Genomic DNA, 27,118 nt, shown 5'->3' on the forward strand with positions numbered 1-27,118 from the left:
GCCTACTGTCATTAAAATTTACTTCCTATATTTTGATAGTTCATTGAACATTTTTATGACTCATATTTTAAACTCTTTCTCAGTCATTACATGGATCTCAATTTTTCTAGTGCCCCCTCATTACAACTTTATTAATTTCTCTTAAGTTTGTCACTGGTCCCTGATTCTTTATAATATTAATAATATCTTTGTGTTGAAATGTCAGACTTATGCTTTGAACTCTTCTTGACATGTATCCTTGGGTAGGAACAGACCATTTATTCCAGCCTGTAACTCTGGAAGGGCCTGAGTAAGAGGGTTTCTTGTGAGCTTCCTAGTTGACTAAGGTGCTTGTTGCCTCTGCTTATGCTTGGGTACTTTTTTGCTGCTGGTGGATTTTGCTGATGAATGCGTACCTGCTGGGGTATGCTACCAGGCGCAGCTGCTGCCCAGGCATTGTGATAGCTAGAGTCCAGGCAGTCTAACAATGTCTTCACACTGGAGAGCCCGAGAACTTGGTTACGCTCAATCCACGAGGCTGTACACCTAACAAGTCTTAGAGTTCCATTGAAATCCTGGAGGATCCCTGGTGAGCCACTGGCCTGCAGTCCCTGATGGAAGCCCAGCGAATCAGAGCTGTGATAGAAGGAAAGGAAGGTAGTAGAAGTGGCAGCAACAGGATAAATAAGTGCTCAGTGGGACATGAAGGCAATGAGACAAAAAGAAAAATGTTCCCCTTGGAACTCCTTTTACCTACCACTAGAAGGTGCTGTCTCATTCAAGGTGGATCATTCTTCCCATTCTAAACCTGATCAAGAAAAGCCCTTACAGGTATGGCCAGCAGCTTAGTTTTTAGATGGTTCAAGATACGATCAAGCTGCCAATTGTGAAGAGCCACCACAGCCAGCCCCAACACTCTTAAGGGGACAGGAATGCAGCTCCTTGTCTATCTGGGGAAGTCGGACTCTACTCTGGGATGAGTTAGGAACATAGAAGTGTAATAAGTGCTTCTGGCTCAGATGCCTTCTCATGCCTATGAAAGTTGACCTGGCTGCTTTTGTAGCTGGGCTAGGATTTAGCTGTTATCTCTGGACACGGTCCAGAGCCAGCAGGGAAACTAAGGTATGGTGATCCCTGTACAGCTAAGGATGACCTTAGTTTCTTTTCTTTGATTCTGCTTCTCCCCATGTGGCGTGACCAGTCCTTTCTCCTAGTGACTCCCCAACCGCCCAGAAATATCTTTAGAGCAGTCCTAGTTTTCTGAAAACACTAAGGGCTTTGTATTATGAATGCCAGCTCATTTCTCTGCCAGCAGGTCCATACTCAGGGTAAATGTTCTCCTTTATCGTCATTGCTGTGATTTGGGAACAGGGGTTGGGTGGCATGACCTGAAAAAGACAATTGTTCTTTCTTTCTTATTTGAGCTTCATTAAGTTCTGTGACCTGCTCAGGCTTCCTGGGCTTGTTTTCCATTGTTAAGGTTTTGAGATGAGGTCCTGGAGAGTTGTTCTTTTATTTTTTCTGTGGGAGCCTGAATCTTCCCATATCAGAATCACACAGATTTCATCCTAGCCACTCTTTTGTTCACTTGGTTTTGTTTTGAGACAGGGTCTATTAAGTCTTTGAAGATGATCACCTGAGTGTTCCCTAGTCACCAAGGTAAATAGGTGACTAAATCTATATTTATTAACAGTGACATTTGAGGTAAAAAAAAAAAAAGAACCATGTTGTTGTACTAACAAGGAATACACCCCAGGCTGGCTGTAATGCTTCTTGCTAGATGAGCTTCAGTGTATTACCTGACATATGCCACTGGGGCTACCCACGAAAGCATATAGAAAACCTGCATAACTCAACTGAGTCTAAATAAGAACTCTTTTTGTTCATCCCTGAAGAAGCCAAAGTGAGGGTAGTGTGCAAACAGGGTGAATACACAAGGGAATTATATGCCCTCACTGCAAGGAGTGCTCAAGGGAGTGCGGGACAACGTTACATGGATCCTCTGGTGAACCCACAGAAGAGCTCTCAGAATCTCTTTGGAACATGTGATTGTCCAGTGCATTGGACATAAGAAGGGGAAATGTGACAGAGATGGCAGTCATATGACGTCAGATCCCTGGAGTGGTCTACAACATCGTTGCCTAGGAATTCACAGCATTTAGGGAGTTTGGATGTGGAACAAGAATCCTACTGCACAAGCCCCAAGACCAGCAGTGTAGCTCATCTGGCAGAGTTCTTTCACTGTCTGTCAGTGAGGCGACACTCCTGGACCCTCACTGTAGGCCTTGAAAGCAGAGGCAGAAAGTCCCTCTGGGACACAGTCTAGTGGCTGAAAGAAAGTGTCCAGATTTTTCTCTGATACCCATTGTAGAAATATAATATTCTTTGACACTTGCTTCCTCTTGTGAAAACTTTTGGACTCCGTAAGGTCAAGTATATTTCTCCATAACTACTTCTAAACTCACATTGTCTGATTCTGCCCAAGAGAAAGATCATAGTCTCTTCTTATCTGGAAAACAAATAGGCATCTCAATAATGGCTCCATTGTTATTGTTCTCAAAAGTTCGTCACTGTCAGGGAGTGTACTTTCTTAATGAATGTGAGTACATGTCCTCCTTGGGGGGTGGGGGAGGTATCCTAGCTCCCACAGTTCTCCTCTTCTCAAAATTAGAAGAGCACTGAGTTGAAGCTCCTGGATTGCCCTGGGCTGGGTTCCCCCATGGCTCCTGCGAAGTGTCCAGCCTCCCTTCCTCTGTGTGTGTGTCTGCTGTTGGCCTCTGGCTTTGCCCAGGCAGGCAGGCTGCTGGTGGTGCCCATGGACGGGAGCCACTGGTTCACCATGCAGATGATTGTGGAGAAACTCAGCCACAGAGGGCACGAGGTGGTAGTAGTCAAACCAGAGGTGAGCTGGCAACTGGGAAAATCACTGAATTTTACAGTGAAAATTTACTCCGTTTCTTACACTCTGGAAGATTTGAACCACCACTTCAATTTTTTTGCTCAAACTCAATGGAAAACTCAAGAAGTAGGAATGTTTGCTCTACTAAAGAATTCAGGCAAAGGTTTCTTTGACTTATTATTTTCACACTGTAGGAGTTTGTTTAACGACAAGGAGTTAGTGGAGTACTTGAAGCAGAGTGCTTTTGATGCTGTGTTTCTGGATCCTTTCGATGTGTGTGGCTTAACTGTTGCCAAGTACTTTTCACTCCCATCTGTGGTCTTCAGCGGAGGAATATTTTGTCACTACCTTGAAGACGGTGCCCAGTGCCCCAGTCCCCCGTCTTATGTTCCAAGATTTCTCTTAAAATTCACAGACACCATGACTTTCAAGGAGAGAGTGTGGAACTATCTCTCCCACATGAAGGAGCGTGCATTTTGCCCCTATTTCTTCAAAACTGCTACAGACATTGCCTCTGAAGTTCTCCAGACCCCAGTGACTATGAGAGACCTCTTCAGCTCAGTGTCCATTTGGTTGTTTCGCACTGACTTTGTGCTGGACTTTCCCAGACCTGTCATGCCCAACATGGTCTACGTTGGTGGACTCAACTGCCAGCAGGGGAAGCCACTTTCTAAGGTATGTTATATCTTCTTTAGCACATGAGGAGAGCCCTGGCTTTGGACAGTGAAGTTATTCCTTGCTGAGCTGTGGTTTGTCATTTTCAGTTCTTTTGCTCCATTTCTTTCAACCATTTACTCTTATACACATAATAGTGCAACTTATAAATCTTGCTTGTTGATATTCGTGTACGCCACTGACATTCTTATAATCACCAGGCTGCATTTATTACTGTTTTTGAAATAGAGAGAGAAACATGGTAAGACATGATAGTTGACTTTGCTCATTCCGGTACTCTACCACCTTCTTAAAAATGCTCTGAGGAGTTTTGTGTGATTCTCAGTTTCAGGGAATTAATTCACAAATAGTATGTGTAGTTGTAAACACTCAGAATTATTTTCTTAAATGAGGTCTAGTGTCAGCCTAGACATAAGTTTCTTCACCTATTCTTCACTTTCCAGAAAGTGATAGTCATCACAGCAGTAACCTTTCCGTAGTCTTTTAAAAATTAGTTTTTGATTTTTTATTTGAGAATCTCATACATGTATACAATGTATTTTGACCAAATCTATCCCTACTCCATCCTCTCCAGTTCTTTACATATTTTCACATGACAAGCATGTTGTCTTAAATGTGTCTTTGTCTTTCTAACCCACAAATACTGACAGACTTTTAATCTCAGACTAGACTACTTATCATTAGTCTTCTCTCTCTCTCTCTCTCTCTCTCTCTCTCTCTCTCTCTCTCTCCCTCCTTTCCCCTCACTCTCTTTCATACAGTGTTTCTCTGTGTAGCTCTGGCTGTCCTGGAACTCACTCTGTAGACCAGGCTGACTTTAAACTCACAAATCTTCTTGCCTCTGCCTCCTGACTAACGGTGTGTGCCAGCAATGCCTGGCTCTTTAGTCCTTCCTTACACACAGAGCATTTCCTAACCCTGCTATTATTTCAGCAGCACAGAGCCTCGGGAGCAGAGTGGCAGGGTAAAGCTATGCACACACAACATTTTAGTGCATTTGGTCAATTGCTTTCAAAACTTTGGGAAACTTCACCATTTGGTCATTTTCCATGCCCTCTTCTCCTCTGGATGTTGTCCATCTTTTAAAGTTTTTGTAACGTTGGTGATGAAACATCCTGAGCAGGTGCTACAGTGCTCACTAGCTGTTTCAGTAAGTGGTTGGGCCATTGCGTATCTCCTCCTTGGTGAATTACACATTGACATCCTTTCAGCAATCTCTCCGTTTGCTGCTAGCCTCTAGAGTTCGGGAACAGGAACACTTAGCCCTTCAAATATGTGCTGCACTTTTTTCTTAGCTGTTTATCTTTCAATTTTTATGTGTAATGTGTTTTTTCTTCATGTATGTATACCACCTGCATATAGCACACATAGAAACCAGAAAGAGGGCACTGGATACCCTGGAACTAGAGTTGCAGGGAGCTGTGAGGCTCAATGTGAGTGCTGTTCTTTGAACCTGGGTCCTCTGAAAAAGCAGCCATTTCTTCTAATCCCTGAGACGCCTCTCTGGCTCTTTGGCTGTTCATTTTTTAATTGACTTGGTTTTTATTTTCGGGCTTCCAAATTGGTTAACTTTTCTCTTTGCTTTCTATGTTAACTTTAAAACTTCCTAGATTTCAATGTATATTGCTATTTCCAAACCCCAAATATCAGAGTGTTTTTATACCTGTAAGGCTGACAGCACTTTTCTGAGAACTTGGCCCTGCACAGTATAGGTGTTTGAATGTAGCTGTGGATGTGTGTTGACTACAGTTCACTAACATCATTTGAGTGATAGATAGCTCGTGGTCCATGGGTGGACTTGCAGTGCGTCTTTATCAGGACTTAATTCTCCACGTTGGTTTCTGTCTGCTTTCAGCCTCTCATTTGACCACACTCACACGCGCACTGTATTTTAGCTGATTGCTTCTGTGGTAGGCTTTAGCGTGTTTGGTAGTGTGAGTCCCATGGTTGCCGGCTTCCAAATTGTGTTGGCGAGTCCCATAATATATTCTCCCTTAAAACTTAAAAATAGTCTTGTTGAGGCTGGAGAGACAGCTCAGAAGCGGGAGCTATTGCAGCCTTTGAGAGAACCCAGGTTTGGCTCGCAGCTCATGTCAGGCTGCTCTCAACCGCCTCTCACTTCAGCTCCAGGTGTCTGACACCAGATTCTGGCCTCTGTGGGACCTCCCACGCCTGCGACACGTACATACAGATACACAGGTGCTCATAATGAAAAAGAGATCCTGGAAAATTATTTTGTTGAGCTCTACAAATCAAAACAAATATTAGGGCTATGTGCATAGCATTAACTGTTTTCGTTAATCGAGGAAATGCTGGTATGTTGTTGATACTGTCTTCTTAGCCAGGAAGCTGCATTCTATTTTACATATTTAGATTTTATTTTATTCCAGTAATACAATTTTGTACTTAAAAACTGTATGTTATGGGCAAATTTTGTGTTTATAATGAAAAGGTATTTTTAGGCTTGTGTTATTTTAAAGCTATTTGGGTTTTGAAGTAGTTATTGGTAGTTAAAATATACCTTTGTTATTTTATGTTTTATCTGGCCATGTTATTAAGTTTCTTTAGTAGTTTATAAGAGTTATCAGATACACTATACATATCACAGGCCATTATTATACAGTTTTTCTTCTTTTTGACTATGTACCCTTGTCCTGGTTGGTTTCACCAACTTGATACCAGTTGGAGCTATCTGAGAAAAGGGAACCACAATTGAGGAACTACTTCCCTACAACAGGCCTGTTGGCAAGCCTGTGCTGCCTTTTCTTTCTCTTCTCTTCTTTCTTCTTCATTTTTTTTTTTTTTTTTGAGACAGGGTTTCTCTGTTTAGCCTTGGCTGTCTTGGACTCACTTTGTAGACCAGGCTGGCCTTGAATTCACAGTGATCTGCCTGTCTTGGCTTCCCCAAGTGCTGGGATTACAGTATTTTCTTAACTAATGATTGATCTGGGAGGGTAAAGGCCACGAGAGGCAGTGCCAGTTCTGGACAAGTGGTTCTGGGTTGCGTAAGAAAGCAGGCTGTGCAAGCCATGGGGAACAACCAATAAGCAGCATTCATCCATGGCCTCTGCATCAGCTCCTGCCTCCAGGTTCTTACCCTGGAGTTCCTACCCTGCCTTCCCACAGAGAGGTAGTATGACCAGAGAGTGGAAAGCTGAAATAAATTCTTTTCTTTCCAAGTTTCTTTTGGTCATTTTTTTTTTTTAAATCTTAGCAACAGAAACCCTAACTAAGACTTCCCTTAAGACTTTGGAATGTCTTAAGCTGCTGCTCTGAGCTGTTTAATTTAGAATTCAAATGAATTCAGGTTGAATACCCCATCTCTTTCTCTGTATATGTTTTATAACAGTTGGCCTGAGTATTTGCATTCTGGCTCACTCAGCATTTCAAAAGACTTTGTTTATATTTCAAAGAATAATAGGATAAAATATACAGATGCACGCTTGAATTTATTTGTGTAAAATGTATATAGCACTTTATCAAGTAAATAACATGCATTCATTAAACAATATAGTCTTCAAAACTGTTATCAGAACTTAAAATATATTTAATATTAAAATAATTGAAAGAATAACAAACTTTCCTCATCCTCATGATCATTTAAAATTTATGGGGCTGGAGGTATGACTCGGTGGTTGAGACTATCACCCGATTTACAGAAGAGCCAGGTTTAATTCTCAACAACCACATAACAGCTTATAAATAACTCCAAACCCACAGAGTTCTTCTGATCATCAGGTACTTATGTGCACACTGCATACATGGAGACAAAGCACACATGCACAGTATACACGGAATAATCTGTGATATACCTGACTTTAAAAAAAATTAAATAAACTTTATTATTTAAAAATACTTGCAAATATTCCAGACAGAGGTGGCGCTCACTTTTAATCCCAGCACTCTGGGGGCAGAGGCAGGCAGATCTTTATGGGTTCAAGGTTAGCCTGTTTTACAGAGAGAGTTCCAGGACAGCTAGGGCTACACAGAGAAACCTTGTCTCCAAAACAAAACAAACAAAAACACAGACAAAAACCCTTGCAAATAAATAGAAACATCACATACCAAAATTACCAGACCCACAGTCTATAATAGCTCAACAAACTTCTAGAGATGCTGTGCAGAAAGTGAAAGGCTTTATAATAGGTTAGTTGTTTTTTTTTTTTTTCCTACTGGGTATATTTGGTGAGTGAGAGATTTTCAACCAATTCATAGGAAACTGAGATAATGTTGTTTCTGAAAATTAGAGACTCCAGTGTTAGGACGTTTGAAATTAAGTGTTGCTTTCTTGTCCTGGCAAGATCAGGCAGGATATGGGAGTGGTTACAAAAATGCAAGCAGAAACTACAAGGTGCCATCCACACTACCATGGAGACTAGATAGTAACAATGCAGGCCTGGTGGGAAATTAAAGCGATACAGCCCCGTGTAAAGCTGTCTGGTGGTTTCTCAGCAGTGAATGCTAGAGCATTTCCTTATGAGCCAGCAGCATCCATCTCAGGTGAAGGACTTGAAATCAGTTGCTAAGAGCCTGTATGTCATGTTGGTGGCAGCACTATTGACAGTAGCCACAAGGTGGAAACAGCCCCGCAGATGCCGCAGTGACACTGGAGACAAAGCTGTAGATGTGTGGGGAAAGTCCCTGGGCAACTGAGTGGAATCACAGCAGAACTTTCTGCTTCTCCGGAGACTGTGTGACTGTGGCATCAAACCCATCAGGAGGGATGTAATGGGGATGACAGTCACCCTTTCTTATGTCCCTGGTGTGCTCTGTGTGAATGTTTGCCAAGCTTGTGTCAGCAATTCAGACAACACGCATGTTTGGAAGTGGAACAAGAATCCTACTGCACGTGCACCAAGAGCAGCAGTATCGCTCATGTGTCAGAGTTCTTTCACTGTCTGTCGTGGGGTCAGGCTCAGGACCCTCCCCTCAGGCTTAGGAAGCAAAGGCAGAAAATCCCTTTGAGACACAGTCTAGTGGCCGAAAGGAAGTGTCTAGGTTTTGCTTTGAGACCAATTCTGGAAATGTGAGATTGAGATTCTTTGAAACTTGCTTCATTTAAAAACAAACAAACAAACAAACAAACAAACAAAAAACCGTTGGACTCCTTAGGGTCAACTATATTTCTTAATAACTACTTCTAAACTCACATTGCGTGATTCTGCCCAAGAAAAAGATCACAAGCCCTTCTTATCTGGAAAACAATCGAGTGCGTCCCTTAACAATGTTTGCTCATGTTATTACTGTTCTCCGGAGTAAATCATTTATTTTCCCGAATTGTCGTGTAAGTACACGCCCTCCTGAGCAGGCAGACTTCTCTCTCACTCACACTTCCTGTGTTACAAGAGCTCAGATTCTCAGCAGCTGGATTGCCCTGGGCTGAGCTTCCCCCATGGCTCCTGCCCTTCCTCTGTGTGTGTGTCTGCTGTTGGCCTCTGGCTTTGCCCAGGCAGGCAGGCTGCTGGTGGTGCCCATGGACGGGAGCCACTGGTTCACCATGCAGATGGTTGTGGAGAAACTCATCAATAGAGGGCATGAGGTGGTAGTAGTCAAGCCAGAGGTGAGTTGGCAACTGGGAAAATCACTGAATTTTACAGTGAAGACATATTCACTTTCTTATACTTTGGAGGACTTAAACCACGAGTTCAAGTTTTTTATTGATTCTCAATGGAAAAAACAAGACGAAAAAGTATATTCCCTCCTAAAAAATCCAGCCAAAGGTTTCTTTGACTTATTATATTCACACTGTAGGAGTTTGTTTAACGACAAGGAGTTAGTGGAGTACTTGAAGCAGAGTGCTTTTGATGCTGTGTTTCTGGATCCTTTTGATGTATGTGGCTTAACTGTTGCCAAGTACTTTTCACTCCCATCTGTGGTCTTTGCAAGAAATATATTTTGTCACTACCTTGAAGACGGTGCCCAGTGCCCCAGTCCCCCTTCTTATGTTCCAAGATTTCTCTTAAAATTCACAGACACCATGACTTTCAAGGAGAGAGTGTGGAACTATCTCTCCTACATGCAGGAGTATGCATTTTGCCCCTATTTCTTCAAAACTGCTACAGACATTGCCTCTGAAGTTCTCCAGACCCCAGTGACTATGAGAGACCTCTTCAGCTCAGTGTCCATTTGGTTGCTTCGCATTGACTTTGTGCTGGACTTTCCCAAACCTGTGATGCCCAACATGGTCTATGTTGGTGGGATCAACTGCCAGCAGGGGAAGCCACTTTCTAAGGTATGTTATATCTTCTTTAGCACATGAGGAGAGCCCTGGCTTTGGACAGTGAAGTTATTCCTTACTGAGCTGTGGTTTGTCATTTACATTTGTCATTTTCAGTTCTTTTGCTTTAACTAAATTTTTTGACCACTTACAGATAATTGTGCAATTGTGCAACTTAAAAAATTTGCTGTGTACCACTGACATTCTCATATATATCATTACCAATCTGCATTGGTTTTGGCAACAGAGACACAGTAAGAAACAGAGCTTCATTTTGTTCATTCCTGTACACTAACTCTTTTAAAAAAAAAAAGAAAAAACACTCTGGAGAGTCTTGTGTGTTTCTCAGTTTTGAGGAATTACTTCACAAACTGTGTAGCTGTAAACATTTAGAACTATTTTCTTAAAATAAGATCAGTCTGGACAACAGGTTCTTAGTCTCTTCTTCATTCGGAGCACTTCCTGATTGATTACGCTCGTCTCCCTGGAGCACAGGGCTTGTCTAGCAGTTTCATTAAGTGGAGCCTGAAAATTTCAGTGTCAGCTGCCTCTGTCTGTGGCATCTGTTTCCGTAAGAAAGGCTGGGCCATTAGCATTTCCTCCGTGGTGAATTACACACCTACTTCTTTAACAAAGTTACCAATTACCCTGTCTCTAGTTCAGGAATATTAACACCCAGGCTTTTAAATAGGTGGTGCTGTGGTACATGTTTTTTGTTCTGTTGTTCTTGTTGTGTCTTTTTGCTATTTGTCTTTTAATTTACATGGTTTTTATTTGGCGGGAGTCCAAACTGGTTAACTTTCCCCTTTGCTTTAAATGATAACTTTTTCTTTAAAAATTTTTAGATTTCAACATGTTTTTTTTTTTTTTTCTGAATCTCAAATATCTAAATGTTTTCACCAGTTATGTTGGTGATAATAGTTTTTGTCAACATTTTTTTTACATTTTTAAACAAAATAGAATTATATCATGACTCCCTTCCCTTCTTCTCTCCAACCCCACCCATCCTTCCCCACTCTCAAATTGACAGCCTCTTCTTCTTTGATTATTATTGTTTCCTGTGTGTATGTGTTTCACAAATATACAAACATAGCCTCCTGAGTTTATTTTTGTTGCTTGTGTGTATATGGTCTCAGGGCTGACCACTCTGTATTGAACAATCACTGAAGGACTGATGCCAGGGAGAGTCTAACTCCCCCTCTCCCAGTAGTCTGTAACAGCTCTTTGCCTAAGGGTGGGACCTTGTGAAAGTTTCCCCCTTCTGCATTAGCGTGTCCACGGCTGCTACCATTGTTCCGGTTTCATTCATGCAGGACAGATTGGTTCACGCAGACTTCCTGCTATTCTGGCTCTTACAGTCTTTGTGGCCCCTCTTTCACAATGTGCAGGAGCTGTGCAGGTGTAGATGTGCCCAGCGGGGGAAGAGTTTTTCAGTGTGTGGCATGGGTGTGTGGGTGGTAGGGGTTAGGGTGGAGTGCTAAGCATCTTCCTCCTGTGCCTTGGAAGCACAAGCAGCATGTCCTTTTTAAGCAGACACTCTGGTGGGAGTCTGAAGAAATTGCATCCATTTTGCTTTGAGACCAGTTCCAGAAATGCATCTTTCCTTCTTCCTTCCTTCCTTCCTCCCTCCCTCCCTCCCTCCCTCCCTCCCTCCCTCCCTCCCTCCCTCCTTCCTTCCTTCCTTCTTTCTTTCTTTTGAAATCCTTGGTGTCAGTCACGTTTCTTCGTAACGGTTCATAACTTGCCGTATGCACATTGCACACCTTTGTCCAGGCCTATATATTTTAAGCTTTTCCCTTATCAGGTAAACACACAAGCAGGCATCTCAATGAGGACTGCTCATTTATTAGTGCTCTTATTGGTAGCTACTGTCAGCACAGTGTGCCTTGATGGACATGCGAGTATGAGTCCTTCACAAGGGAAGCTTTGATCCTGTCCTTTCCCCCTGGTGAGTCAGAACAGCAAAGACCCAAAAGCTGCAATGCCCTGGGCTGAGCTTCCCCCATGGCTCCCGCAGAGCTTCCAGCCTCCCTTCCTCTGTGTGTGTGTCTGCTGTTGGCCTCTGGCTTTGCCCAGGCAGGCAGGCTGCTGGTGGTGCCCATGGACGGGAGCCACTGGTTCACCATGCAGATGGTTGTGGAGAAACTCAGCCACAGAGGGCACGACACGAGGTGAGGGCAGTGGGACCAGAGATGAATTGGCAACTGGGGTGATCACTGAATTTTATGGTAAAGTCTTATTCAGTTTCTCACACTCTGGAGGATCTGGACCACAAATTCAAGGCTTTTATCAACAAGGAAGGACACAGGAAGATAATATACTTTCTCTGTTAATGAGTCGGGTGAATGGTGTTTTTGGATTTTTTTTTTTTCACACTGAAGAAGCTTGTGTAATGATAAGAAGTTAGTGAGCACTTAAAGCCGAGTTTATTTGCTGTTGTGTTTCTGGATCCACTCTCATCCACGATCTTCACCAGGGGAATATTTTGCCACCATCTTAAAAAATGTGCTCAATGACCTAGTCCTATTTCTTAACATTCACAGAGCTCTTTTGAGATCCACAGGCATCATGATTTCCAAAGGATGTGAGGGGAACCATCTCTACTATATGAGGGAGTGTTCACTTTGCCCCTGGTTTTTCAAAACTGCCCTAGAAACTGCCTCTGAAGTCTCCGACCTGCCACAGTGTATGACCTTGTTAGCCAAGTTTGGTTGTCACACACTGATTTAGTGTCATAGTCCCCCAGACCTGTGATGTCCAACACGGCGTCAGCTGTCATCGGGGAAATCCACTGCTCCAGCTATGTTATCTCTCCTTGAAGAAGAATGAGCTGGCTCCTTCGTGAGTACTTGCCTAGTGTGTGTGAAGAAGCCCCAAGTTTAATCTCCAATCACCTACTGTGCTGCCGGCTTTTATGTCAACTCTGTATCAGCTAGTATCAGTTGGGAAATTTCCTTCATAAGATTTGCTTGGAGGCCCACTGTTCTGCATTGTCTTAGCCATTGATTTAGGAGGGCCCAATTTGTTGTGGGTGCCATCTCTGGGTAGGTGGTCCTGGGGTGTATAAGACTCAGGCTGAGCAAGCCACAAGGAGCAACAGTAAGCGACATTCTTCCCGTGGTCTCTCCTTCAGTGCCTGCCTTCAGTTCCTGCTCTGGCTTCCCTCAGTCATGGACCATAAGGAGTAAGATAAAATGAACCCTTTCCTCTCCACCTTGCTTTTGAGCATGGTGTTTTAATACAGCACTAGGAGTCTTAACTAAGACACCCATGAATCAGGCTCTGGACATTGGGAAAGCAGAAATTTTGTCTTCAACTGCTCTTCTCATTTACATTCACTGCAATTAGGATTCCTGGTTCACTGAATTTGTACTAATTCTTTTACTGTGGGCCTGAAGATTTTTTTATAAACTTTTCCTTACCGCTAATCATGCATAGTCACGTATCATTTCTTAGCTGCCTTTCTTATTACTGTTCTGAAAAAAACAATAGTGAAAACCACAATAAGAGATGAAAATTACCTCAAATCCCAAGTTATTTCAGGTGGCAGCAGTTTTAGCAGTGTTGTGCACGTGCTGCGTGCCTGCACGCGTCCAACGTAAATCATTGCACCTGAAATTAGCATCGTGTCAGGCTTGGCACAATGTTCTTTATTTTCCTTTTTGATTAGTCATATTATTCCAGGTACTTCCTGACATTTCCCACTGAAACGATTGGATAAATGTTTCTAATTTGGTGACATTAAAGATCAGTTTAGCCAGCAAATGTGGAGATATTTTCCAACTTTTGCTTTTTAAGAACCCGGCTGTGCTAAGTACTCTGAAATGCTTTTCTTACACTCAGTGTTTCCACACACTTGGCTAATCCCCACAGGCCAGTGTTCTAGGGAGCAAGGTGGGTGGGTTGGGTGGTATACACACCTCCTCTATTTTAATATACTTGGGAAAGTAGTTTCCGAGCTTCACACTAACATAAATAGATCGTGGGGATTTGGGATTTGGGTCTCCTCATATCCTCGCCATTTTTAAAAGTCTGTTGATTTTCTGCAGAAATGTCCTGCTCAGGGACTTCAGTTTTCACTGCCTGTTTCCATGGGCATGTAAGGTCATTTGCGTGTCTTCTTTAGTGAGTTACATACTCACATTCTATAGTCGAATAACATTCCTGTGAGTAACAGGAATGTTTGATGATGAGCTCCTTTAAAGGTCTTGAAGACTAGGCATACCAACACTTAGCATTTATTTATTTATTTATTGATTTATTCTTTATGCATCATTCCATCTGCACACCAGATCTCACTATACATGGTTATGACCCACCATGTGGTTGCTGGGAATTGAACTCAGGACCTCTGGAAGAGCAGCCAGTGCTCTTAACCTCTGAGCCATCTCTCCAGCCCTACCATTTTCCTATGCTCTACAGACATGTCTCCACTGATGGCTCTTCATCTTATCCCACTTGAAATTTTCACTTTGCAGGAATCAAAATAGATAAACTTTATCTTTGATAACATTTTTATTTCAGCTTGTTAATTTCTATACCAGCCAAACACACACGTTTTCCCCATGCTGTGGTTAAAACATTTAACTCTTCCTTTGTTAGCAACTTTATTTCACTTTTTGGTAAGAGGTTTTTAAAGGACATCGCATAAAGGATGCATTGTCTGTGACTTCTCAAAGGATGGCCTTAATGTCACTCTTAGTTCCATTACTCGGCCTCTAAACTAAGTTGCGTGTTTATCATATTTAATTTTAATTTTTCAGCTCAGTTTTTATTCTTGCCCCACTGGCTGACTTACCCACCTGGGTTCAGACCCTCTCCTGAGTTAGCTGCTTTATATGGTAGGTTAGTGTCTGGGAGATCTACCTCCGAGCCGAACTTCTATTCTTTTTTCCTGAATTTTCTTGTTGATCTCCAGCATGCACTTTCTTTCCTAATATTTAAAATGTTTTAAATCCTACTGACCAACCGACCAACCAACCAAACAGACTAACTAGCACATGACTAAGGCCCTGCTGACATCACATTAAATGTCTTTTTGTCTAGTTTGAGAAACATTGGCAGGGTTTTTCCTTGATATCTTCCTAGTCAGAATTAGTTTTTCTTTTCTGCCTCAAATCTTATTTTATATCTGTTGATAACAATTTGTGTTACATATCCTATCTTTTTTTTTGTGAGTATTCTTTATCACCTTTCATATCTTAGATATTATGTTAACAAAAAAGAAAGATAGAGTCAGGCATGGTGGCACCTGCCTGTAACCCCAGCACTCTGAGAGGCAGAGGCAGGCAGATCTCTGTGAGTTCTAGGCCAGCCTGGCCTACAAGAGTCCAGGACAGCCAACGCTACAGAGAGAAAACCTGTCTAGAAAAAGAAAGAAAGAAAGAAAAGAAAAAGAAAGATATACATTTGTTTTTTTAAGGCATTCTAAATGAATGTCATAAAATAGCCTAGATTAGGTATTTTCTTTATTTTTCTAAAATTTATTTATGCACATTTTTAATAACAATTTATTCCTAGGTATTTTTATTGGCTTGGTAGAAATTTTTGGTACAAATGGGCAAATTTTTTCTTCTATTTTGCGGTGGTCATTGATAAAGCACAGCTTTGCTTTTTGCATGTGTATTTTGTTTAGAGCCATATTCCTGATGTCTGATTAGTTTTAGAAAGGTATTGACTATACAGTGACATGCACAGTTTCCTCTCCTGAAATCCATACCATTTCCTCTTGCTCGAACATAGACTTCTAAAGCATCATGGAGTAGTATTGGTTCAGGGCTGTTTAAACTGTGGTCCAATGACTTGCAAGTAAAAGCGCCTTGATAAACGAGAGCACAGCACTCTTGGCAAGCACACCGCACCTAAGCTCCGGTGTCTTATCTCAGGGGATAGTTCAGGATGGGTTGTGCTTTGCTGCCAAATGTTCAGTGGACCTTGTGACTGAGCCATATTTTCTCACAAATTGGCACGTTTTAATATAATAGACAAAGTGAAAAGAAATGTTCCTTTTACAATGCTGGAGAACCATGGATTCAGCTGTATCAAGATGAAGAATGAAGGTGAGTGGGTTAAGTGATGTTCTGGAGAATCTTGTATAACTCCCAGCACCCACATGGTTGCTCTTCATCTTCAACTTCAGTCTTAGAGGATCTGATGCCTCTCTTCTGGCCTCCAAGGGCAATAGGCACACAAAGGGTGCACAGAAATGCAGGTAGGCAGACAACCACACACATAACTACAATTTTAAAACACGAGGTGAGGCTTCCTGTTCTTGGGAAGGTCAGGCAAGGGAGTTGCAGGTGGCAAGACCTTAGGACAATGAGTCAGCTAAAAGATTTTTTTTCCCCTTTACTCCGCATCAATAAAGTGCCAAGCACTACCCAGGTCATGCCTGCACTCTTGCCCTCCTTCCCAGGGAGGGACCTGAAACTCTCTGAATGATAGTGATATTACAGGCTATCATTGCACCATGCCAGTGTTTATAGACATAAAAGCTATATATGATTTTATGTCTACGTACCTATAAAATATGAGCATATTGAACGATAGTTTTACAGCTAAGTATTGTTTTATATGTCTATATGGTTTTATGTATCTGCTAAAGGATTTATATGTGGGGAAAAATCTTCTATAAGTGGAAGGTTATTTATGGGTAAATACGAAGCGGAGCAACTGCACAAAGAGATGTTTGGATCACAGAGACAGCCCTTTGGCTTAGGTCGTGGGCATAGTATGCACACTAAGGCAAATTTTCATTGAGTGACCTCTCCACGTATGTATGCCTTCATGGCAGTTTCGGGTGAGACGGTGACCGCTTGGAAACCACACGGTGTTATGGTGCTGGGGATCAGGAGTGCTAGCCTGGATACTGTGTCTGACAAGAAGGAAGCATTATCCTGGGAGAAAGTGAGCGGTTACTTGTGCACATCTGTACATGTTGTGTTTCTGGTCCATTTTAAAGATAATTTTCCCGAGTGCCTCCTTTAACAAAATCTTCATGAGTTTATGCAGGCTAATTGTATCCACAGATGTAATTACATACTTGAGCGAGGATAACGGGGTGCTGTTGTTAAAGTAGATTTAATAAGAAAGAGCCACTTCCAGGCTTTTTCATTTCTCCCAGTGAGTTGTAGTAGAATTTATTACTGAGTTCAGCTGGAGCTAATTAGGGACACCGTGGGCAGTTTAGGACCTTGATGGCTCTGGAGTTGGGAGGCCAATAGTTACAGCAACAGAAGAGCGGTTGAAGCCCACGTGTGTGGCCTCTGCAGCTTTCTGCCTTGTGTGTAGTCAGTACACCGGAGAAACATCTCGCCTTTGTCCTTTCTGGACCATTTCCCACAATGAAGTTTTCCAGCATTGGAAAAAATTAGACTTAGGTCCTCTGAATGTAACCCCTCAGCAGTTGTGAGCTGGGTTGGATGACGTTACAGGATGTCACAACAATGGGTTTTCTTGTTTGTTTGTATGTCTTGTTTATGTTTAGTCTTTCATTCAGCAGCCGTCTACTAAAATCCCATGCCCCAGCAACATAGGAGTCAGAACTTCTAGTTAACATCTCTTCTCTACTCTCTCTCTCTCACGTGTGTGTGTGTGTGTGTGTGTGTGTGTGTGTGTGTGTGCATAAATAATGGAGGTCAACATGAAACGCTTTCCTCTTTTGCACGACTTCTTATTTTTCTTGAGTCACTGTCTCAAGACAGTGATTTGTATCTCACCAACTTACCTAGACTGGCTGGCCGGCAAGCCCCAGGACTCTTTCTGTCTCTGCGTCCCCAGCACTGTGATTGTAGATACACGCTGTGGTGCTTGGATGCTGCTTCCTGAAAGGCTTGGGTACCAGAGCCTGGTTAGGAGTGGAGGTGAGAGAATGAAGACAGGGCAGACATACATACGACAAAGCTGGGGTTATGAGAGGGTCTCTGACTCTTAGCTGGCCCATATGAGTAAACAGAGTCCTTGACACGCCATGCTTATGTCAAAATCCATATTTGCTAGGGACTACAGTCACTCATGTCTTCTTCCACTCCTTACACTTGCATGGACTGCTTACGTAACTTGATAAATTAAGAAGAGTTTATTGTTAAAATCATGGAGATATGTGCTAAAACATTAACATGATCGTTAGTTTAATCATCAACTTGATACAACCCAGAATCACATGATTGGGTTGTGCATGTCTGCAGTGGAGTGTCTTGACTGCCAGGGTTGAAGTGGAGAGATCTGACCTGAAAGTGAGAAGCACCGTCCCCTGGTTTGGAGTCCTGGACTGCGTAAGAAGTAAAGAGAGCTAGCTGAGCCCTAAGCATATGTGTAGTCACTTTTCTCTGCCTGTGATTGTGGCTCTGCCTGGCTGTTCAAGTTTCTGCCATCTTAACTTCCCAGTAATGATGGACTGGAACCCAGACTTACAAGTGCAGAGAAGCCCTTCTCCCCTAGGCAACTCTTTGCTATGGTGTTTCATCACAGAGGTAGAAATAAATCTAGGGCAATTAATCAATTTGATTTTTGTCATTTTTGTATTCTGGATTCAGATTTTTCAAGTCTCAACTTGTTCTGAAGGTCCTCTTGCATCTTGTGGGTCCTGGGTCCCTTATCCATGGGCTGTAGGTATCTGAAGGTTCTAGAAGAGAGGATACCCAAGAAGGGATTCCTCTACATGGTTAATCTCTCCAGGTAGCCCTTAGCTCCTGGCATGAAACTATACCCTGCAAACTTTCAGACCTCGCCCCTACTCTGAATGCCAGGTGGCCTTCACTTACTTTGGGGGGCATCTGTTCATTACCCACACGGAATGGTTCCATCCCAGGATCTATCCCTTCATTCCATTGGTAGGTGCCCCAAGCCTAAGTTGTTGTCCTTCAGAAATCCCTGGGTGAGAGCTGACCTTGCCCTGTACACTCAGGAGAAATGTGATGATGCAAGACGGTACGAGCCTGTAATGTTTCCCATGATGGCAGGACTGGGCCTTCTGGCCAGCAATTCTTTAGGGATCAAACTTAAGAGTGACAGACATGCCACATTCTCTTTTCTGGTGCCCAAGACAGAAACACTCCCCACACTTGCGCACTCCTGTGTCTGTGTGTGTGAATGTACACACGCACACACACATACACATGCATGTGTGAACACACACACACACACACACACACACAGCAGTCTAAGAAACAATAAGGCCAAATCCAATGAACAAAGCTTGCAAGGCGCCTTCCTTTCCTGCCCTCCTTCTGCCTTCAACCTATGACCAGTTGGGCCTGCTGAGAATAAGAACAGGACTTCCCCTTCCAGTATCCAGATGAGCCTAATGATTTTCTTAGCAAGACCCTGCTAGGAAGGGCCCAGGCCACAGGCCACAGTAAGATGTGTGTCTGTTATAAAGAATCTGAGGCTACACACAGTTCCTCTTGCTTCCCCCAATCCATGCCAGCTTGCTGAAAGCCTTTCTCTCCTCAGAGTGCTTGCTATTGTGGGAAGAACCTTTCTTCCTCAGCTGCTCAGGAAGGGCAGAGATGCACTGCACTTCCTTTTGAGTCTCTGGGGAGGAGTTTCTCATTGCTGTGAGCCAGGATGCCGGCATCCTCCTCCAGTGTCTCTCTTTATTCTGAGTTGAAAACAAACAAACAAACAAACAAACAAAAAACAAAAACAAAAACAAAAAACCCTGATGATGTCACAGAAGCTAACGATCTCAAAGCAGGCCAATGGACTCATTGCAGTGAGCATTTGTAAGTGAAGATGTGCAGACAAAGGGGACATGCTGTGGGACACACTGACCTGCTACAGCTCCCACGATGAGATGTTTTCTGTTTTGTGGTTGTTTTTTTGCTTGTTTGTGTTTTGTTTTTTAATTTGAGAGAATGTTGCAAAGTTGAAGATCAGGTATGAGGGGATGGGGGCCATGAATAGACTGAGATGCATGATGCGAAACTCACAAAGACTCAATTAAAAGTAAAAAACAAACAAACAAATAAACAACTTCTCCCCCTGCCCTGTCTTTGTATGCCTTAAACAAGGAACTTTCACCTCTGTGTTTCTGGGGCCAGGTTTGCCCTGGGGATGGCCCTGTCAAGCCTGCTTTCCTGAGCCCCAGAACAGTAGGGTGTCAAGGTTAAGGCAAGCTCTTGCATGCTGGTTCAAATATACATATGTGTGACAAGTTCTGAGTGAGTCAGGTTTTTGATACAAAGAACACCCGCTCCCTGATTTCCACATCTATCCCTGGTCCGCCCTCAAAACAGTGATAAAGTAACAGAACAAACATGACCCTCCCTCCGTGGTGGTGGTTGGGAAACCCAGCATTCAGGGGATAAATAGCTTCCCTGGCTAATGATGGCTGATTGAAAGCAGACTTCCAGATTTCTAATTCTTCTCCAAAGTCTCTCCTCACGTGCTACCCAGACGCACCCATCTCTGACTTTACTCTCTTTAAAGGCAAGTATATGTGTTGTGAAAGTACAATACAGAATTTGAAATAGATGGCTCTTTGTCTTCACTTACTGTCCAGAGCTTCGTGAATGCCTGTAATTTTTTTAAGGGGTGGGAGGGCAAAACTGTACTGGCTTATTATTTGTAACAAGCTGTTCTGCCTTTTTTAAGCTTATGATAAAGGGGTAGCTTTTGGAAAGTTCGTAAGGTTGGGAGCTGGGACCAATTTTGAGATTAGAGGGAAGGGCAGAGAAAGGGGCTGAAGGTTGGGGTGATTACTGATCGATAATAACTTAATCAGTCCCCTGCATTACATAACAAAGCCTGTGTGCAAGCACAGAGGGAGCGGGGTTGGGGAGCTGCCAGGTTGCTGGAGGTGTGGAGGGCTTGTCTCCCCAAGAGTACAGGAGACTTTCACATCCCTGTCCCCAGGCCCTTTGCATTTCTCCACTGGTGTCTTGCTTTACTGCTGGTGATATCTACTGCAATGAACCCTTAACTGTGAGTAATTTAGTTCTATGAACAGTTCTAACAGAACAAAAGCCAAGTAAAAGAGCCTCTGATCTGTAGCCAAGGAACCTGTACAGGAACCTGGGTTTCTGAAATGGAGGCAGTCTTGTGGGACCGAGCCCTTTATTCAAGGGCTCTGTCAACCCCACTAAGCGGCAGAGTTGAATCATACATACAAGCTGGGTGGGAGGGACCCATCTCTCAGCCTGGTAACACAAGTGCTGTGTGAATCAATGTAAGCTTAAAGTAAAAATTTTTATTTTTCCCTTTTAAACATGTTAGAGTCAGTGCTTGTTAGTCCTGGGGTGAACCATTACTACTTGGATGGAAATGAAACACAAGGGTAGAGTACCCATTCTGGCTCCAAAGCTAGTCCACCCGCCCACAAACACGTACCGAAAGCCTCCTGCAGGGCAGACACAGATCTGGATGCTGCAGATACAACAGAGTAAAAGGAGCATTCACTGACCTGCCCTGCCTATGCTACTGGGAGCTGGGAGAGAGGCAGTAAATGTACAATAGATAATGATGGCAAAGAATGGAAGGAGCTCCAGAGTGACAGGCTGGGCTGTTTATCCACAGGTTTACCAGGAAAGGTACTGCAGATGGGACATTAGAAGCTCAAAGGAAGGGGGTGATTAGAACTGACATCCTAATTATTATGAAATTACCTAGAAGGAGTGTCTTAGGGTTTTGTTTTGTTTTTTTCTGTAAAGAGACACCAAAAACAACTCTTTTTTTAATTTTTTTTAAGGTTTATTTACTTATACACATGAGACTTTATTTGCAAGTATGCCTGCATGACAGAAGTGAACATCAGATCCCTTAATAGATGATTGTGAGCCACCATGTGGTTTCTGGGAATTGAATTCAGGACCTCTGAAAGAGCAGACAGTGCTCTTAACTGCTGAGCCATATCTTCAGGCCCCTCCTGTTTTTGAGGCGAATGCTCATGCACTCCAGGCTGTCCTCAAACTCCAGGATGAACTTGAACTTCCAATCCTTCTGCCTCTACCTCCCTGGTAAAAAGATTACTGGTGAGGCAAACATTCTACCAATAGAACTTCATCCCTGGCCCTCAATTACGTTTTTAAAATTAAATTTGTCATAATTTTCCATGATTCGATGGCTGTGAAGGAGTTCTAAGCCCAAGACTTTGTGAACAGTTGAGCGAGAAGTAGCTAATTTTAGGTTTCTTTCAAAAGCTGCAAGGGTTATAATTGTCTTTGCTTAGGCAGCAACCTCAGGTTTTTGCACATAGATGCCTGGCCATAACTGCATTCAGAGGTTCAGACTGTGTGAGACGATGGTGGGGGTTAAGGCCTAACTTCTATCTCCCAAGAAAATGCACTGACGTCAATGCCCAGCACCTTTGAGTTGACCTTGGTTGTATAGTCATTGCAGATGGAGTTAGTGAAGATACGGTCCTTAAGACTGGTCCCACCTACAAGACTGGCATCCTCATAAAGATAGGGTCACATAGACCCAGAGACACATAGGAAAAGTGACAATTAAGAATTTTGAGGAGGGCAGGTCTCTGTGTTACTTTGAACATCAAATATGTCCTCTGTTAAGTTACTATTTGCTCCTGTTGTGAGCAAAGTTGGCAAGAAAACGTAGAAGCGTTGAGAGAAAGCCATTGCTCCACTAACCTAACGGGTCTGCTTGGGTCCCCAGAGTTCCCCTCAGGTTGCCCTTAAACAGTAACAAAGACCCACTGGAGAGGAAGAGGTCCATTAGTGGAGATGAGGACGGAAACCTAGAATCTCTACGGGAGGTTGCTGAGCTGCACCAAGCCAACTGTGTGCTTAAATGTTAATTTCGCTTCCTTCTTATTAGAGGACATGATTTAGAGCAAGGGAGAGGAAGGCGGGAGTCTTAAAATCACTGGATGACTAGAGGGAGTGACTGGAGGTCCGTGGCTTCAGGAGTATTCACTGTTGTTGCTTCAACTTCTTCTAGGATGGCTTGCCTTCTTCGTGCCGGTCAGAGGGTTCCACTAGGGCTTCTCTTCTTAATACTCTGGGGCTCAGTTCTAGGTGACAAGCTGCTGGTGTTCCCCCAGGATGGAAGCCACTGGCTTAGCATGAAGGAGATAGTGGAGCACCTCAGTCAAAGGGGGCATGATATTGTGGTGCTAGTGCCGGAGGTCAATTTGCTTTTGGGAGAATCCAAATACTACACAAGGAAAACCTTCCCAGTGCCGTATGACCTGGAGGAGCTGAAGCGCCGTTACCGTGCCTTTGGAAACCAGCACTTTACTCCCGGTTCACAGCTTTTGGCTCCTCTAAAAGAGTACAGGAACAACATGATTGTCATCGACATGTGCTTTTTCAGCTGCCAGAACCTCCTGAAGGACTCTGCCACCCTCACCTTCCTCAGGGAGAGCAAGTTTGATGCTCTGTTCACAGACCCGGCCATTCCCTGTGGTGTGATCCTGGCTGAGTACCTCAAGCTGCCCTCCGCTTACCTTTTCAGAGGCTTTCCATGCTATCTGGAGCATATGCACGGTCAAAGTCCAAGCCCCGTGTCCTACATTCCCAGATTCTATACCAAATTCTCAGACCACATGACATTTCCCCAACGGGTGGCCAACTTCATTGTTAATGTCATGGAGAACTACTTATTTTATTGTCTGTATTCAAAGTATGAAGTCCTTGCCTCAGACCTCCTCAAGAGATATGTGTCCCTACCTGCCTTACACCAGAACTCTGTGTGGCTGTTACGGTATGACTTTGTGTTCGAATACCCACGGCCAGTCATGCCCAACATGATCTTCATTGGAGGGCTTAACTGCAAGAAGGAGGCAAAACTGTCTCAGGTGGGTGGACTCATGTCTTCTGGCTGCATTATCTCTTCCTTGGCAGATCTGGTTCTTGTCAGCTGCTCCTTCTCCTATGTTTGGCATCAGCTACCTCTCCTTAGGAAGATGGTCAGTTGACACAGTGATAAGCAAGGAAATGTCAGGCTCAGAGTACCAGGTATGTGTCTTCAAAGGTGGATGAATACAGGTTCTTGCTTGGCATCAGGAGAAAATATGCTTGTTTTGGTGATCTGGGGACAGTCACCAAGTCTTTGAAGAAGCGTTAGAAATTTTTAGTCACAGAGGTGAAGGTTTGACTCAGGGGATTGGTCCAGATCAAAACTTTCTCAACCAATTCTGTTGAATGCTTAGTCCTTGGGCCCTAAGCCAGAGGTCAGCCAGTAAAGGTCAGGTCAGAGGTTCTATCTCCCAGAGCTTGCTTTAACCTGGTCCACAACTAAGTAAGCATGAACACCGATGTGAAACTTTGTATCCCTCAATATACAGTGAACCCATGTAAATTTCTCTCCTCTATGTACATATTTTAGGAAGCTTCTGCAGTAGTAGGTTTCTATATGGATTTCCAAAAGTTCTTTAGTGTTAGCTGTTCCTCACCATATTTCCTTCTTTGCCACAACCATTCCTCTTTTTCTTCAATCATAGTACTCTGGGTTGACAACAACAGCTAAAAAATGTGGTAGAATGTATCTGGCTTCTAAAATGTGATCATTTGCCTTCCAGCCTTTACCAGGAAGATATGGTGGTTCAAATAAATGTCTCTTTATGACGTAGGATGTACAGCAACTTGGAAAAATAATAATGTTTTCAATTCAGAACAGTTGAAGGGCTTCAGGCCATTCCTGTCTTTCATCCAGGATTTTCATCTGGGGGAAACCCTCAAGCAGACCCTAAGAGCCTTGCTACTTCCATACCTGCTTGTGCTGGGAGTGCTGGAGGCCAGGTGGGCTAGTGGTTACGCTGTGCTGTAAACGTTCTGAATGGCTGACCCGGGTCTTGGGATGTAGCTAGATGGGAACTCACTTGGGTTTTGGGAATTGAGTTCTGAGTTCAATTCCCATCATGGTTAAAAAAAAAAAAAAAAGCAAAGGAAAGAAATGGAAGGAAGAAAGGAAGGAAGGAAGAAAGGAAAGAAGAAAGGAAAGGTAGGTCTAGCATGGGGACATAAATCTGTAACCTGAGTGCTCCTGACACTCTGGAAAGCTGAGGTGGGTGGATGATGAATTCAAGGACAGCCTGGAAGGCAGAAGGAAAAAAAAAAAGGGAGAATGAGGGAGAAGGTGAAGGACAGAAAGGAGGGAGGAGCAGAAGGAAGGAAGGAAAGGAGGGAAGAAAGAAGAGAGAAGGAGAAGGAGTTGGAGAAATGGAGTATAGGGAAAGGAGAGAGAATAAAACAAAACCTTGATATTTAGCTTAAAAAAAAAACACTCTAACCCATCTGAGTATGCTAAAAGACAATATAACAAAATAATGATTTTAGACTCTGTAATAAAAATTAAAAAAATACCCTCTTCATTGTGCAGCCTTCAAGATGCTGATTCATCCTTAACACGCACTTTTTGAGGTGTGTTATTCAACCCAGCGCACACACTGCATGTGATGCTTGGCTCCCTTCAGTGTTTGTCTTTCCTTGGAGATTACACAATATTTTGGCAGCCAGTTTCTGTTGCTCAGCTCTAAAGCCTGGGCTAAGTCCAGACTTGCACTTGGTATTCCACAGGAGAGTCTAAGTAGCTAGAGATGTAACTAATAATTTAGGTAATACTGGAATAGATGAATGGCTTTAAACTTTTACATATCTTTTTATATTTCTCTTATAAGTGAGTTTTAAAAAACCTCAGAGTGGTTTGCATACCATATTCTTACTTATTTAATGATTACAGTTCATTGATTTCTTTTTTTCTTTTTGTCCTCGTTTCTTCTCTGTTGCTGTGATAAAACACATTGACCAAAAGCAGGTCAGGGGAAAAGATTTCTTTGGCTTACACTTGTAGGTCCATCCTTGAAGGGAGTCAGGGCAAGAATTCAAGCAGGAAGGTAGAGGCAAAAACTTTCTGAGGAAGCTGCTTGCTGCCTTTCTCGGGCTCATGCTTGGTGAGTTTTCTTAGACAGGGAATAGGACTAGGTTCCCCTACATCAACTAATGATCAAGAAACTGTCCCATGCACAAGCCCACAGGCCAGACTGACCTGTGCAATCCTCCAACTGAGACGCCCTTCCCAGGTGACTTAGGCTGAGAGTTAAAGCGAACTAGGACAGCTGTGTAGAGTTTGTTTTATGTTCAGAGGTTTGTCAACATTCACTGCAGCCATTTAAGAACATTTCCAGTCATTCCCAAAGACATCTCACAGCCCTAACCTTAGACGTCTTTACCCTCTTGTCTCCATGGACTTGCCTATTCTGGAAATTTCAAGTAGAATTTGTGATCTTTTGTGTCAGCTTTCTTGGTAGGTTTTAAAGTTCATCCATGTTGTAGCATGTACCATGACGTACTTCACTTTTGTGGCTGACTAATGTTATGGGTATGAATATCTCACATTTTTATCAGTTTATGGATATTTGACTTTCCACAATCTGAATAGCTTCCATTATTAAGAAAAGTCCTATTATGAACATTTTGGTATAAGTCTTTGAACACATTTTTGGTTTTTTGAATATATGTTCAGGAGAGGAATTTCTGGGCCATAAAACAATTTTATGTTTAAATTATTGAGGACCTGAGGGTCTTTTTTTTTTACAGTTGCTTCACCATTTTGTATTTCCACTAATAATGAACGGAAGGTTCCAGTTTCTCAACATCTTTGCCAACACTTGTTATTTTCCACTTAAAAATTGTAGTCATCCTAGTAGGTATGAATGCTATTTCATAGTTTTTATTTTAATTTCCATAAGGGCTTGATAGTCACTATCTTTTTGACTGCTTATTGGCCATTTCCATGTCTTGATTTTTGGGGAGTGTTGGGTGGGAGGAACGTCCAGGCCATTGTTCATCTCTAAATTGTTTCTGTAGTTGTGTTGTAATGAATGTAGGGTGTATGCATCTACACACATATCTCTTTCCAGATTATTTTTCTTTGTAGTTTCTTTGGTATGTGTATAAGAGGTGTGTGTGTGTTTGTGTGCATATGCGCGTGTGCATGCACGCATGCACACAGGTACAATGGTACACATGTGGTAGTGAGAGGACAACTTTTTTACTTTGTTTGCAACAGGGTTTACTGTTGTGGAATCAAGCCAGATGGCCCAAGGGTTTCTCTGTGTGGCCTTGGCTGTCCAGGCCAGATGGCCCAAGCTCTGTGGGTTTGTTTATTTATTTATTTAGGTTTTTCCAGACAGGTTTCTCTGTGTAAGCCTTGGCTATCCTGGATTCACTTTGTAGACCAGGCTGGCCTCAAACTCACAGAGCTCCACTTGCCTCTGCCTCCCTGAGTGCAGATTAAAGGGATTAAAGGTGTGTGCCACCACACCTGGCTTCCCTGTCCAACTTTTTTTTTTTTTTTTTGAGACAGGTTTTCTTTGGGGATTCTTTTGTCTCTACCCAGTGGGCCCTTCCCCCTAGCTTCCTTTTCGTGCCTCAATGCATCCTGACAAC

At 42.9% G+C, this 27,118-nt stretch overlaps 2 protein-coding genes and 1 pseudogene across 6 annotated transcripts in view; all 3 read left to right on the top strand.

Annotated features, from left to right (window-relative positions):
* LOC110540486 (UDP-glucuronosyltransferase 1-6) overlaps positions 1-27,118 on the top strand; it is a 104,577-nt gene that overhangs the window by 24,340 nt on the left and 53,119 nt on the right. The window contains exons 1-2 of one of the 5 annotated variants that reach the window (XM_060368811.1): positions 20,075-20,201; positions 22,668-23,526. The exons of 2 other annotated variants lie outside the window; for them this stretch is intronic. In XM_060368811.1, coding sequence (XP_060224794.1) covers positions 22,669-23,526 — 858 coding nt within the window. In that variant the 5' untranslated portion in view covers positions 20,075-20,201; position 22,668. Of the gene's footprint in view, positions 1-8,915; positions 9,786-20,074; positions 20,202-20,632; positions 20,697-22,667; positions 23,527-27,118 lie in introns of those variants that run through there. 2 more of the 5 variants (XM_060368815.1, XM_060368816.1) reach the window with 2 other exon arrangements.
* Positions 1,487-3,646, top strand: LOC110554545 (UDP-glucuronosyltransferase 1A8-like). The gene has a single exon (XM_021647211.2). The coding sequence runs from the start codon at positions 2,699-2,701 to the stop codon at positions 3,578-3,580; it is 882 nt and encodes a 293-aa protein (XP_021502886.1). The 5' UTR covers positions 1,487-2,698; the 3' UTR covers positions 3,581-3,646.
* Positions 11,492-12,500, top strand: LOC110554543 (UDP-glucuronosyltransferase 1A7-like; annotated as a pseudogene).

Source organism: Meriones unguiculatus, chromosome 15 (genome assembly GCF_030254825.1).
Source record: "Meriones unguiculatus strain TT.TT164.6M chromosome 15, Bangor_MerUng_6.1, whole genome shotgun sequence".
Classification (NCBI taxonomy): domain Eukaryota; kingdom Metazoa; phylum Chordata; class Mammalia; order Rodentia; family Muridae; genus Meriones; species Meriones unguiculatus.